This window comes from Brienomyrus brachyistius, chromosome 7 (genome assembly GCF_023856365.1).
Source record: "Brienomyrus brachyistius isolate T26 chromosome 7, BBRACH_0.4, whole genome shotgun sequence".
Lineage (NCBI taxonomy): Eukaryota > Metazoa > Chordata > Actinopteri > Osteoglossiformes > Mormyridae > Brienomyrus > Brienomyrus brachyistius.
Window position 1 is genome coordinate 4,499,524 of NC_064539.1, and position 12,622 is coordinate 4,512,145.

A 12,622-nucleotide genomic window follows, 5' to 3' on the forward strand; every position below is an offset into this window, starting at 1 on the left:
GAAATGTAACTATTCAAGCAAACGTTTATAAATCATTTTATTGCCCCACTCAGTACTGTACACAAAATGCAAATAATTATTTACACTGGAGTCTTAAACAGTCCATAAAATATGGGGCTGCAGGACCAGTAAATTAATGTAATTTTTTACAGCCAGATTAATAAAATGAATATAAAAAATAGCGTTTGAGGAAGAACACCACTCTGAGTTATTCCTTCCCCTGGTGGAGGTTTCTTGTCTAAAGAAGAAAAAAATATGTTGGGAATCCTGCATGAAAATGGGACATTGAAGGACTAGAATTTGCTAGACCGTTCATGGAGATTGTACTAACCAATAGGAAATCAGGGAGACCATGTGAGGACCAATCAGACTCTACTCAGGCAAAATAAAATCTTGCAAGACCATAAATGTTATGGTGGTGTCCTTACCATATCTCCCCCCCATGTGGTCACTCTATCTAGTCATGTTCTGTCCCATTAACTTTTATTCGAATATCATCTGCTTCCAGACTTCAGTGCCCCCCCGCACCACCAGCCCAAAAAAACTGCTCAATTCTCCACACACCCCTTTCGCCTCCTCAGTGGGAGGATTTTGGCAGCCTGTAGACCCCCGACGACACGATGAGCTGGTGGTCCCGCACTTTTCTCTGCAGGAAGGCCTGCAGCTCATTGACGTCCATCTCGGTCACCACCGGCCCGGTGGCTACGAACATGCGCAGCATGGAGTGGATGCGCTCCAAGGTCATGGTCTCCAGGTTGGTGAGCATGGCCTGGATGTAGGCCCAGAAGAGCTGGAGGAAGGCAGCGGTGAGGGTTAGGGTGTCTCATCTGGCCTGAGCCAATTTCTCCCTCTTTTTAATCACCAAAAGTTTGGAACACTAACGAGAAGATCGCTAAAGAACATGTAAGATTAACTTGTTAGATAACTACATAAACAAAAATGAAAATAACACTATGCTCTACTGGATAACCACACGAACTGAATGAGCCCAGGTGCTCGATTTATAATCTCAAGGTTAATATCCATCCTGAGCTAATGAAACTAGCCTAGCTTTTACTGCAGGCATGATCACTCGATCATGATTGGACCAATACAGTCACGTGTTGTTCCATTAGAGAACGTTTTACAAAGCAGAACCTGACTGATGAAACACTTGGAAGTAAATTGTGCCTGTCAGTTCATGAACTGTATGCTATGCAAAAGTGAATCTCAGATTTGGGTGGAAAAGTGCCGATGTAAACATAAGGTGTAAATGCTGATGGTCTCAGCTACCAGTCCCCGAGTTCCTCTGGAATCCTTGGTGTTACAAACGTCTCACTTAGAGACACATTAGTGAGTTTTCTTTGTTTTCCTGATAATTTTATATCTAGAGGATATTCTACGGTATGCACACTTAACTGGGAAGCACGTTTTCCCTGTGAAACCTCCCCTGCACTGGAGAGACACTCGCTGTCGTACTCGTCTTACCTGCAGCTTCTCCTCCCTCTGCTCCGACTGCGTGGTGGTGTTGGAGTCTCCTTCTTCATCGCTGTCGATCAGCAGCACGCTCTTCTCAGGCCGCTCGCGCGACGCCCCCACCTCCAGCACGGAGTAGCGACCCCCGGCCTCCTCCCGCAGCACCCCATGCTGCTGCCACAGAGCCAGCTTCCTCCGCACCATCTCCTGGGGCACGCCAAGTGCCCCGCTCAGCTCCTCCAGAGACCAGGAGCCTAAGGAGGACCGGTGAGGGAGACCATGTGAGTGCTTCAAAAACCACAAACCTTAGCCTGCATGAAAACAGACCCCAGAATTTGTATAGAAATGAGACTTAGCTACCCCAGAACAGCAGGAAATGACATAACAGGAAATAGTCATGAGAGACAGGAACAGGAAATAGTCATGAGGATTTGAAGCCTGCAGAAGAATTTGGCTCACTCTTGTCCTGGAAGTGCAGGATGATGGCAGCGTGGATGGGCGACACGGACAGGTTGGTCAGGGTTCGGTCTCCCAGCTCCACGTCCAGCGTCACCGAGCCCAGGTGAGGCTTCCAGCTCAGGGTACGCATGGCCTGGGGGAGGGGCGTGTCGGGGGGGGGGGGTGTTAGAGTGAAGAACAAGAAATGACGTCAGTCAGCAGGGAAGGCGGGGGTAAGTGGGAGGTGGGGTTAGGGCCCAGGACAAACCTCTGCCCATTTGCTAGCTGCAATTCACGTTTTATCCAGCAGGTGTCACTACTATACAAGCTTTCCATGAACCAAAGCTTTTGACAATAACTACAAAGACACTCCTGGGTAGGTGTGGAGGCTGGGACCAAGTCTCAGTTTAACTAATATTATTTATTATAATAATAATAATAATAATTATAATAATAATAATAATAATAATAATTGCCCCCAGTTGACTGTATTTCCTCTAGACTCTGGTATTTAAGATCCAGGATTTCAGCATCCAAACGTCCTGCACCCCCCCCCCCCCCCCATGCCTGCCTTCAGTTTCTCATAGCGGTGTGTGTAGGCCTCCATAGCCTGGGACACCAGGGGGGGCAGCTCCATCTTCTCCTCCTTCAGCTGGGGCCAGAACTCGGAGGAGAGGATCATGGCTGACAGCGGCACCGCAGGCTGCTCCTCCTCAGGCAGACGGGATTCCTCCTCGCGGACGTTGGCGTTTATCCGCCTTGAATCTGCCACATCCTGAGCGGGGGGGGGGACACAGGCTGAGTGCGGGCACGGACTAGGCTAGCCCAGGGTGGGGGGGCGGGGGTAAAGAAGGAGCATCCCACCTTCAGCATGACCTCGCAGTAGTGCATGTGGGACTCGCCGAACCTCAGCTTCAGCAGCTCCACATTACGGATCTCCCTGCAAACACATATGGTGTCCCACAAGGGTCAAGACACCCTACACACTCAAGCTATTCAAAAAAATTAATTAACAAAAGCAAAAGTACCGTCACCCGTCCAGATTTATAAATTTGACATTTGCAGTTTTGGCTATTCTCACGCTGGCCATGAACAATTAAATAGGAATATTTTTGGAGTTTGCCGAAAGATCGCAAAAACTCAGACGACGTGTATTAACAATCCTGAAAATGACATGGATCACATAAAATAATACATAAATGTTATTTAAAATGTGTTAGAGTAAGTGCATATTATACTTATAATATTAAAAGTACTGGCTTGGATAGTCCATGCATCTGTCTCGACGACCAGCCTTATTGACATGCGTTCGCTGTCTTAGTGTCTGTGGAATCCTGCGTTTCTCACAGTAATGTTTAAACTTTTCGGGACCGTTAATTGTGCATAAAATAAATGGACCCAAGTATTATTCACACATTTTCACATTTCGCATCTGAAGGGGTGACAGTGAGTGATATTTTATCCACAGAAAATGTAAGTATGTTAAACCGCAACGTGAATCATCAGCGAACGATCAGAATTCTCATTATTGGCCACGAACACTATCATGTACTAGGAACTGATCTGAGCAGTATTGGGGCAGACATCATAGAACATAAACTAAGAAAAATGATAAAATATAAAAAGAAAATACAAAACACAGTTACCACATTATTACTTCCTAGGGGGGAAAAAAAATTACTCGCTGCTCTTGACCTCCAGGGTTGTGGGTTCGAATCCCACCCAGCCTTACGTATGTGTGGAGTGGGAATGCTCTCCCCGTGTTTTTGCGCGTTTCCTCCCACTACCTGGCTGTGTTGTAGTTCAGCTGGTGCAGCAGCCGGTCTGCCAGAACCGTGCGATATTCGTCAATGAAGATCTCCTTGCTGCCATATATGCTGACGAGCAGGCTGATGATGTCAGAGGAGCGACGCTTGGAGCCAGTCTTGTCTGGAGGGGAAGAGGAAGAGAGAACATGTCAGGGGTGTATGCATAGGCAGGCCACAGGGGCACTGGCTCCACTGGAAGCTGATTGGTTGCGTCACTCAAAACACATCATTGGTTGCTTGCTCTTAATGAATTATGCCCCCTATGACCCCTTAAAAATCATAGATTCTCCGCATAACAGTGTGTGTGTTCTGGGGGTATTAATAAATTCTAAAGAAACATCCAACTTATAGTGTTTTTATATATATACACATTTTATCTTTTCTGTAACATTTCACTGTAAAACAGGACTGCATGTAACTGGTACGCAAATATGCACTGGCGATATAAAGCAATACACACGTTGATTTCTTGTCATAACAGAGCAAATGCACATAAAATAAGCATGCGTTTGCGTCGCTATGACAGCAAATTTCCCCAAGCATCACTTCATATGACAAATGCGTACCAGTTATGTGCATCCCTACTGTAATACCCGCGAAAACCGTGTATCACGCATTAAAAATTCTGCATGTACATTGCGATGTTTGGACTGTGGGCTGTTTATTTGTGAGACCAGACGGCAAATTACTCCAACCGTTTTCCACAAGGCAGGGCCAGTTGAGTGTCAGGAGCTCGACCCGGCACTCACCCGTGAGAGCGTCAGTGGGGTCGGGCGTCCACTCCTCAGGGTCGCTGCCCTCGTCCTCGCTGTCCTGCGTCTCCAGCGTGACGGGGTCGGCGCGGGACAACTCGTTGGCCAGGTCGCTGCAGCCCTCGGCGTCACCCGTGAGGCTGCCGACGATCTGCCGCACCGTGTCCTCCCGCGTCCTGCCGAGAAGCCCAGCGTGGAACTCACAGTCAGACGATCACGCTTTCAGGGGATTATGGGAGCAGACACACCATCTCCAGGCTAAGAGGTGCACCTGAGGTACTTGCGGATGGGCTGGCAGGCCACCTGCAGGATGACCATGGAAGGGTCCAGCTCCCGCAGTGCTTTGATGGCCGAGATGTACACAGTGATGATGTCAGAGGTGTGCACCCCTGTGACCAAAAACAAAACAAAACCACCACACAATGAACCGAATTCTTAGACTTACCATAAATACTTCACATTTTTTAAACTAACTCCAGAAGCCAACAAAAAGGTTTGCAATTTGCAAGACCTCATGGAGACTATTAACCAAAAGGAAATCAGGGAAAAACAAGTGAGGACCAATCATACGCTGCCTAGTCAAAAACAAAAGGCGGGACATTATACAACATGATGTCATGTGTCACACTCCTCTGTCTTAATGGGAAGTATCATCTTAACACATATTTTGCACACATTCACAAGCTTACTCACAGAAACTATTTTGGTGTAACAGTGCATTTTACCCATAATACACTGTTAAGTATAATCTGGTCGTGCATACCTGACCCTGGTTCTATAGGTCCGCGGTTTCCTTCTTACTGACCTGGGTGAAGCAGACGAGTCTCAAATGCCGACTTCAGCGAGGCGAGGAGCTGCTGCCTCTGATTGGTCCGGTCCAGACAGAACTTGAGATCCTCGATGGCGGGTTTAGACTCGGGAAAATCTAGGCGGGGCGGCAATACCACGTGACTGACTGACCCGGCACTCCCCAAACTCCCCCCCCCCAGGTCTGACGCTCACCACGGATGATGCTGAAAAGCTCCTCGATCCGCATATTGACATAAATCCTGCAGAAGAACTGGTGCATGTGGCACCTCCAGCGCTGCAGCACGGCACTGCCGGGCTGGGACGCTGCCCCCCCCGCCGGGGTGTCTGAGCCCCTCGCCTCACTCACAAAGACTCTGCTCAACCAGCCCAGAACCCGCTCCAGCCACTGAGGGGAGGGAACATTTAAGGAAACTTCCCATAACTAACAGGGACATTTAAACAGAACTACAATAATAACCCATTTTAAAAGCATTTCTCCTTTTTATCTTTTATCCTGTATCTCTTTGCACGGCCATATAAACAGAATAACTGTAATGGTATGATTCTAACATTTGTCTTTGTACATCGTTGAAAAACTAGACTAGGTGGTTCAGTAGTTAAGGTCCTGGCAGGACGACGCTGCAGTCCGACCTGAACAGGGTAACTACAAGCTATAAGTACATCTAGACAAAGGAACCAACCCACTAAAAAAATACCAAGTTTTATCATCTTTTGTAACCCACAAACCAAGCAGAACTCAGCTTTTCTCTTTAAAAACAAGTGTTAATATACCCAGTCTATGACGCATTAAGTGAATTTGAAAGCCATCGAAACCTCATTATACAGAATTACATCCTTCCCAGCCAATGCTTGTCATGGCTACACAGCTAGCTGGCATCTGACAGGCCAGGGGAGGTCAGGCGCTCTCCTACCTCCTGGAAGTCCGAGAGGAAGGAGCTCTCGTACTCTCCCCGGCAGCATCGCTCCATCCTCTGCTCGATGAGCCGGTGTAGTATGGCGGTCACTGCCTCTGAGCTCACCCTCTCCAGCAGCTGCAGTCTGGACCTACAGGAGCGGGGTGGAGAGGGGGGGAGCTCACATTGTGTTCCATTTCCCTTGGAAATCGGAGTTGGGAATGACGTCACAACCGAGTACAACAAGTCGGAAAGCCATTTAGCAACACCAGTTTCAGCCAGGTTCATTGTTAGCAATACCAGTTGATAACTCTTTAAGCGGTATTATTGAGCATACCAACACCATAGTAACATGTCCACAGATAGAGGTTTGACAGTACGGTGTGTAAGAACTGATTTAATTAGACACAAATAAGGCATAAGCCTGATTTCAGGGGGCACGCAGCGCTCACCCAGGGCGCGTTTCAGGTGTAAGAAATAGCAGGCAGACTGACATCCTGCCAGACAGACGCATCATTACCAGAGTAACCAGAAAATAGCACTCAATAGAAAATGAAGGACATGCAAATTGTATATCTGGCATGGCATGATAGCAAAAATTGTCTAAAACTCATAAATAAAATAAAATATACTATTGGAAGTCAATTTGAATTAAGCTGCCTACTAATCCAATAAACATTCGAAATAAAGCAAACCTATTGGACTAATATTACTTAATACTATTACTTGTGAACAGGTGTTAAACAGATACACAGGTATATGAAGACATGTAAATATATCCACCTGCGCTAAACACCTGCGCTTAACACCTGCAGCACCAGCATAAACTGCAGAAGGAAATGCATTAGCATAATGCACCACTGTCAGGAGGGTCTGCCCCCCCTTTCCTCTTACAGGATGTGGCTGAGCTCCCCCAGCTGCTCCAGTGCCTCCTGGCACCAGCAACGCGATGGCGGCACGGAACATCCCGGGCAAAGCCCCCGCTCCGTGGCCAGGGCCCCCTCTTCCCCATCTCCCTCCCCCTCGCCCTCCTGGCTCATGTGCACAGAGAAGGTCCGGCTGTAGAACTCCAGCACTCGGTCCTGAAGCAGGGCCGAGGGGGAGAAGAGTAGAATGGCACGGATGACGGAAAGGGCCCTCTCGCGGAGCCCATGGGCTCCGGGGCCACAGAGGCCAGCCCGGCCCTCCTCTTGCCAGGCACCCAGCCGCTCCAAGCCTCCTAAAACACAAGGGGCTGGTCAGTCATTGGCCAGGGATAGAGCAGCCCTGTCAGCTCACACCAAAAGCATGTGTCCTGCTACAAGTTTGATTATGAAATTTCAGTACTGGTTGATTAGCTGATTTTTATATTTTTTTTACCCAGAGTAACATGCAGGGCTAGCACAAAAAAACAGAATGCAACAACAGTGCAACTAAGAAAGAAAAAGTATGTCAATAAGATGAACCTATCAGATCCTGATACAGGGTATGTGATCAGGCATATCCACTCACCTAGAAATGGCTCTAGTCGGGCAAGAAGTGTTCTGAAGGCCCCAAGCAACACCCTAGCACGGTCCCTCTCCTCCATCTCATTCTCCGGCTGTTCCAGTCCCGCCCAAAACTCTGGCGCCACAGCAGAGGTCAGGCGCACCTGCATGGTCTCCAGAAGCCAACCCTCCACACACTGAGCCAGGCGATAGCAGCCAAGCATAGCCAGAGCCTCCGCGACAGCCTCCTCTGTCGGGGCGTTGGGGGACAGCGGCGACACCTGGCCAGAGTGCGGGGGGAGACATTGTAAGCAGCGTGTAGGGTGCGAGGCCAGGGCAGCGACCTGCTGCTACATCACCCCGCAATATACGTCGCCTGAACTGCTACGGTAAACAAGAAACCGAGATGCTAAACGGGTTCGCACTTACCAAGGCCGCGGTGACGGTATCCCAGGCAGCAGGAAGCTCCCGTGGCATAACATGAGACTGTCCGGAGTTCATACTGGCGATGACAAGTTTAAGGTTAACAAAATATAATAGAAACATTCAAAAGTTGTCTTGCACTAGACGTGATCATTTAAGAAGGTAGACTAACCCGGCCCTGTAAACGGAAGTAATTTCCAGGCTGAACACGTTTATTCACTGGGTCCAGGTTCTATATACAGATCATTGAATTGTATGATTATATTCGACACAAAACCGCATCAAGTAGGAATATCACTCGTCTTTAAGTATGCCACGCACTTTGATGACGTCAGTAAGTGTCGCATATAGATGACGCGATTTTGTCAGTTGTCGTGGATACTCGGTTATTAGCTGAATGCTAGGCGGGTAAACTAGTTCTGGACTCGATCGTTGAGAGGACAGACCTGGAGGAAACGGGCTAGCTCGGCACCATGACCCAACAAGGGGCTGCCCTTCAGACTTACAACAACGAGCTTGTGAAGTGTAAGTGAGCGTGAAAGTTAGTTATTCGCGGATTAACCAGCTTGCTGGATAGTTACGTTGGTTTGCCCGATTGCTTAAAACGGTCTGGTACTCAGGTAGATGCCGGTTGTTAGCATTGTTATCGGGTTTTATCTAACGAGCTACTTCGCCAACTATATCAGATTCCAGCCTCTTTCGTTTTAAATTACACGCACTTTACAGCTGTTAACACTTTAAGACAGCCCGGAAACGAGATTTTCGATTAAGAATCACTGTTATGCTTATACAGTTAGCCAAATGAGAAAAAGATTATCCCTAGTGTTTTTGTAAGCCTTCCCGGCTTTATAAAGAAAGTGATGATTGGGGTGATTAGTTCAGACATCTATCAGAGTTGCTGCACCGTAAGCATTGGTTGATTTTTGCTTTCAGCTAACTGTACATGTGTCCGATATCATCCTGCGGACATACGATTGGCTTTGGTTGCCTGGTAGTGGTGTATGGTGTTTCCCAAAACCCTTTCGAGTTTGACAGCTGGGAAGAGGCATCTCGGCTGTTTGATCTGATTAACCCTCTAAAGATTTCGATGCTCCATTTATAGCCTTGTGTGAGTGTTCTTTTTCCTAAATTGCGTCCCAGACATTTTCAGTTTCAGCCTGCTCAGAAGTATGTTAATGTACTGCATGAAATGGAATATGATGCACATATTTGTCAGTTGATAAGGAGTGTTTGAGCATTACTTTGTCCTCCTAGGGGACCCCGGGGATGGAGTTTGTCGTGTTAGCACAGACCCTAATGTTAGTTTCTGGATTAGTCCTTAAAATGCCCACAGACTGCATCCTGAATGTGAGTGTAAGGAGAATGTGAAGTTTGTGGAAATCTTGCACTGGGCCAGTATGATGATGATGATGATGATGATGATGATAAGCTGACAGAGCCGTGTTTCATCTCTCTTTGCGGAGGAGAACAAGGTAGAGCAGATACTGTGTGTGCTGGGGTACAGCTGTGTGAACGGGTTACATTTTAAATGCCTTCTTAGATCAGTACATTAACCGGGGGGGGGGGGAGTAATGACGTTTCTGCAGTATAGAAATTATATTTTGTGGCTGACATGATAGCTCGGTGGGCAGTACTGGGGGGAAGAGGGTTCGAATCCCGCTTTTGGTCTGTGGAGTTTGCATGCTTTCTCAGAGTTGTGTGTTTCCACCGCATGATCTAGTTTCCTCCTATAATCCAACAACATGCAGTTACTGTTGATTATGTCAATAATCGAGTCATCTACCGATTACGATGACAATCCATTGAGTAATAGTTTATATAATATTATATATGAATAGTAGTTGGGTCTAGGCAGGAACCACTGTAGATTGTGCAAACGGCAGCGTGCGGTGACAGCGATAGCCGCCGAGCCACTGCGGTTCCATCGCGCGGCATTTCGTGCTCATTCGACCATCATGTCACAAGCACGTATCTTCAAATGATGGCAGCGAGAAGGATTAATAAAACTTTTACCGCAAACGATAAGCATCCAGATACATAGCCACCTCTTCACATTTAACTTAGATCCGTCTGATCACAGATCACTCTCTTTATTCCTAAATAGTTCCTCCTTACAGCTTTACAAGATAAGCCAGAGATAAAAAGATCAGTGCAAAAATACAGTTGGCATCCTCCAAACCAACACTACATATATTTTATTAATATATGAGTTACTAAAGACTTTTGTGTGTCGTCCGCAGACCTTTGCGCGTCATCTGCGGCTTTTGCAAAAAAAATCCCGTTTCACTTCTTATGCCGTTCCCACGATATATAGAAAATGCCATGGAAGTATAGAAGGATATATATTATGTGTATATGATGAAAAATAAGCCTGAAGTTTCCCCCTGCTGCCTTTGCATGAGCTTTGCACGTATCCCCTGAGACAATCATAATCATTCTCACAAAAGACATTAGTCTTTCGCTGAATGGAAATATTTTGTATTCCAAAGAGACAATATTGAGCCAGAGCAGGTGCTTTGCCCGTCAGTGTCTTCGAGCAGCGTTGGGGAGGCAGACAGCGGTGACAGGAGGGACCCGGGCCCGTGGGGAGAGATCCTCATTAGATGGGAGCATAAAGTAGCAAAGTCACCAGACGGTTGACTTGAAGGTGAGAACTTCGGCTTGGCCGGAATATTAATCCGCTCTGTCGAGGGAGGCTGCAGGATGATCGCTTTAGGAGGTCACGCACCCCGGGGGGGCGTAGACTGATTTGCATTCAGCCCAGACGAATGCTTAACAGGTGTAATGTCCACGAGACAAGAGGTCATGGCATGGCGTGGACCCGCACAAGGTGAAAACGAAGAGCCCAGCTAAAATTGTGTGTGTGTGTGTGTGCGTATTTGTCTTCCTCTCCTGTGTGTCATTGATACAACCATCACTGAAGCTTCTTGCAGTAGCTGTGTGTCCTTGTCCTTTTAGATTACGCATGACCTCTGGGGCTGTGCTTTTATTAATGTGTGCTTAAGCCTCCTGCTACCATAGACAGGAATGACCAGAGTCAGCTGGATGCAGCTGGGAGGATCGCGGAAACACCACCCCCCACACGGTCACTCTCCATCCTCTGCCCCCCCCCCACGCAGGCATCGAGGAGCTCTGTTCCAAGCGAGAGGAGCTGAACCGGCAGGTGCAGAAGGAGGAGGAGGAGAAGGCACGGCTACAGCACGACATCCGCGTGCTGACGGAGAAGCTGAGCCGCGTCAACGAGAGCCTGGCCCGGCGCCTGGCCGCCCGCGCCGACTTCGACCGCACCATCGCCGAGACAGAGGCCGCCTACATGAAGGTTAGGGGCCGCCCATGGTGCTCCCTGCCTAATCCCTCACTGTGGGGGTGAAGGCGGGTCACTCACCAGCCAATATCACGGGCAGTAAGGCGGCAGAGAGTGATCTGCAGATCAAGAACATCTTACTTCGGCCCATTGATTTCCATATGATTTGTAAGATAAGGTGTTTAATGTGGGGCGGGATTCAGTGGTTAGCTCTGTTGCCTCACACCCCTGGGACCAGGGTTTGAGTCCCCGCCATGGCTCCATGTGTGTGCAGTTTGCATACCCCCCCCCCCCCACAGTCCAAAAACACGCTGAGGCTAATTGGAGTCAGCAAATTGTCTTTAGGTGTGAATAGTGGGTGAGCGTGCCAAGCGATGTGTTGGTGCCCCATTCTGGATTATTCCCTGTCTTGGCTCTGTACCCCCGCAACCCTGAATAAGACAAGTGGGCACAGAAAATGGGTGGATGTCAGTAACAAGCTATATTTTTGGGTGAATTTTATGGAAGGCGGTATGTGGCTCTGTGGGTTAGGCCAGTGTGTCTGAAATCGGTAGGTTGCTGGTTCAAACCCCAGCGTCAGAGTGATCTCGGGGCCCTTGAACAAGGTCCCCAATTGCTCCAAGGACTGTCCAACAAATCTCTCTCAAAATGTGTATTTGATTGTAGATGTAGCATAAATGAAAGTCGAGTGTAAACCTCCACATAGGAGGCAGACGATCAGCGCCATGTCAGTTGTAGGGCTTTGTCAACAGTGACTCACAAGGTGGTATATTCAGCTGCGCTACGCCCCTGGCAGTGGGGGGCGGGAGGGATGAGCTGCTCCAACCCCCTAGGACAACAGGGAAAACAGTCTCCTCGGGTCTGTAATTAAAAACAACAGTGGTGACTCATACATACTACTAACTATGAAGATGCGCTGTAGTTAGCCTGCTGTCCTGTTTGGAAGCAGCTGGTGGATCTGCAGAACCTTAACAACGAAAGGCTTCTCTTCTCCGTCAGATCCTGGAGAGCTCCCAGACGCTCCTCACCGTGTTGAAGAAGGAGACGGGAAATCTCAGCAGGATAACCGATGCCCGGGGGGGGCACAAGGACCACTGACAATCAGCCCCCCTTACTTATGTATCGACTGCCTTGAACTTAATATATTTGTATGTATGATGTTGTCTTATGATCCTTTGATACGTGTTTTAATAAAGCTTTGTTCTATTATGGATGGGGTTTGTGCTTTGAAGACTGGCTGTGGTCACGAGGGAATCCGAGGTGTGAGGTGCAT

At 48.1% G+C, this 12,622-nt stretch overlaps 2 protein-coding genes across 3 annotated transcripts; one reads left to right on the plus strand and one right to left on the minus strand.

Moving 5' to 3' along the window:
- Window positions 1-20: 20 nt before the first annotated feature.
- Window positions 21-8,401, minus strand: anapc2 (anaphase promoting complex subunit 2). 2 transcript variants are annotated; one of them, XM_049019782.1, is made up of 15 exons: window positions 8,218-8,401; window positions 8,052-8,124; window positions 7,648-7,903; window positions 7,051-7,375; window positions 6,175-6,307; window positions 5,456-5,648; window positions 5,259-5,378; window positions 4,725-4,842; window positions 4,451-4,629; window positions 3,681-3,822; window positions 2,758-2,833; window positions 2,465-2,668; window positions 1,915-2,047; window positions 1,468-1,709; window positions 21-790 (listed from the first exon to the last, which is right to left on the minus strand). In XM_049019782.1, exons 2-15 carry the CDS (start codon window positions 8,121-8,123, stop codon window positions 578-580), a joined length of 2,406 nt encoding a protein of 801 aa, XP_048875739.1. In that variant the 5' UTR covers window position 8,124; window positions 8,218-8,401; the 3' UTR covers window positions 21-577. The 2 variants fall into 2 exon arrangements, with proteins under 2 accessions (XP_048875739.1, XP_048875738.1); XM_049019781.1 differs by having other exon boundaries at window positions 8,052-8,401.
- Window positions 8,394-12,560, plus strand: ssna1 (Sjogren syndrome nuclear autoantigen 1). Its single transcript, XM_049019785.1, has 3 exons — window positions 8,394-8,570; window positions 11,165-11,364; window positions 12,349-12,560. Exons 1-3 carry the CDS (start codon window positions 8,519-8,521, stop codon window positions 12,445-12,447), a joined length of 351 nt encoding a protein of 116 aa, XP_048875742.1. The 5' UTR covers window positions 8,394-8,518; the 3' UTR covers window positions 12,448-12,560.
- The last annotated feature ends 62 nt before the right edge of the window (window positions 12,561-12,622 follow it).

Coding starts and splice junctions, on each gene's coding strand:
- anapc2 (XM_049019781.1), bottom strand. CDS start 8,168: ATGTTTCTATTATATTTTGTTAACCTTAAACTTGTCATCGCCAGTATG. Junction 6,308..7,050: donor GGGGAGCTCAGCCACATCCT/GTAAGAGGAAAG, acceptor CCGCTCCTGTAG/GTCCAGACTGCAGCTGCTGG. Junction 2,834..3,680: donor CTGAACTACAACACAGCCAG/GTAGTGGGAGGA, acceptor ATGTGTTTGCAG/GGAGATCCGTAATGTGGAGC.
- ssna1 (XM_049019785.1), top strand. CDS start 8,519: ATGACCCAACAAGGGGCTGCCCTTCAGACTTACAACAACGAGCTTGTG. Junction 8,571..11,164: donor CAACAACGAGCTTGTGAAGT/GTAAGTGAGCGT, acceptor CCCCCCACGCAG/GCATCGAGGAGCTCTGTTCC. Junction 11,365..12,348: donor CAGAGGCCGCCTACATGAAG/GTTAGGGGCCGC, acceptor CTTCTCCGTCAG/ATCCTGGAGAGCTCCCAGAC.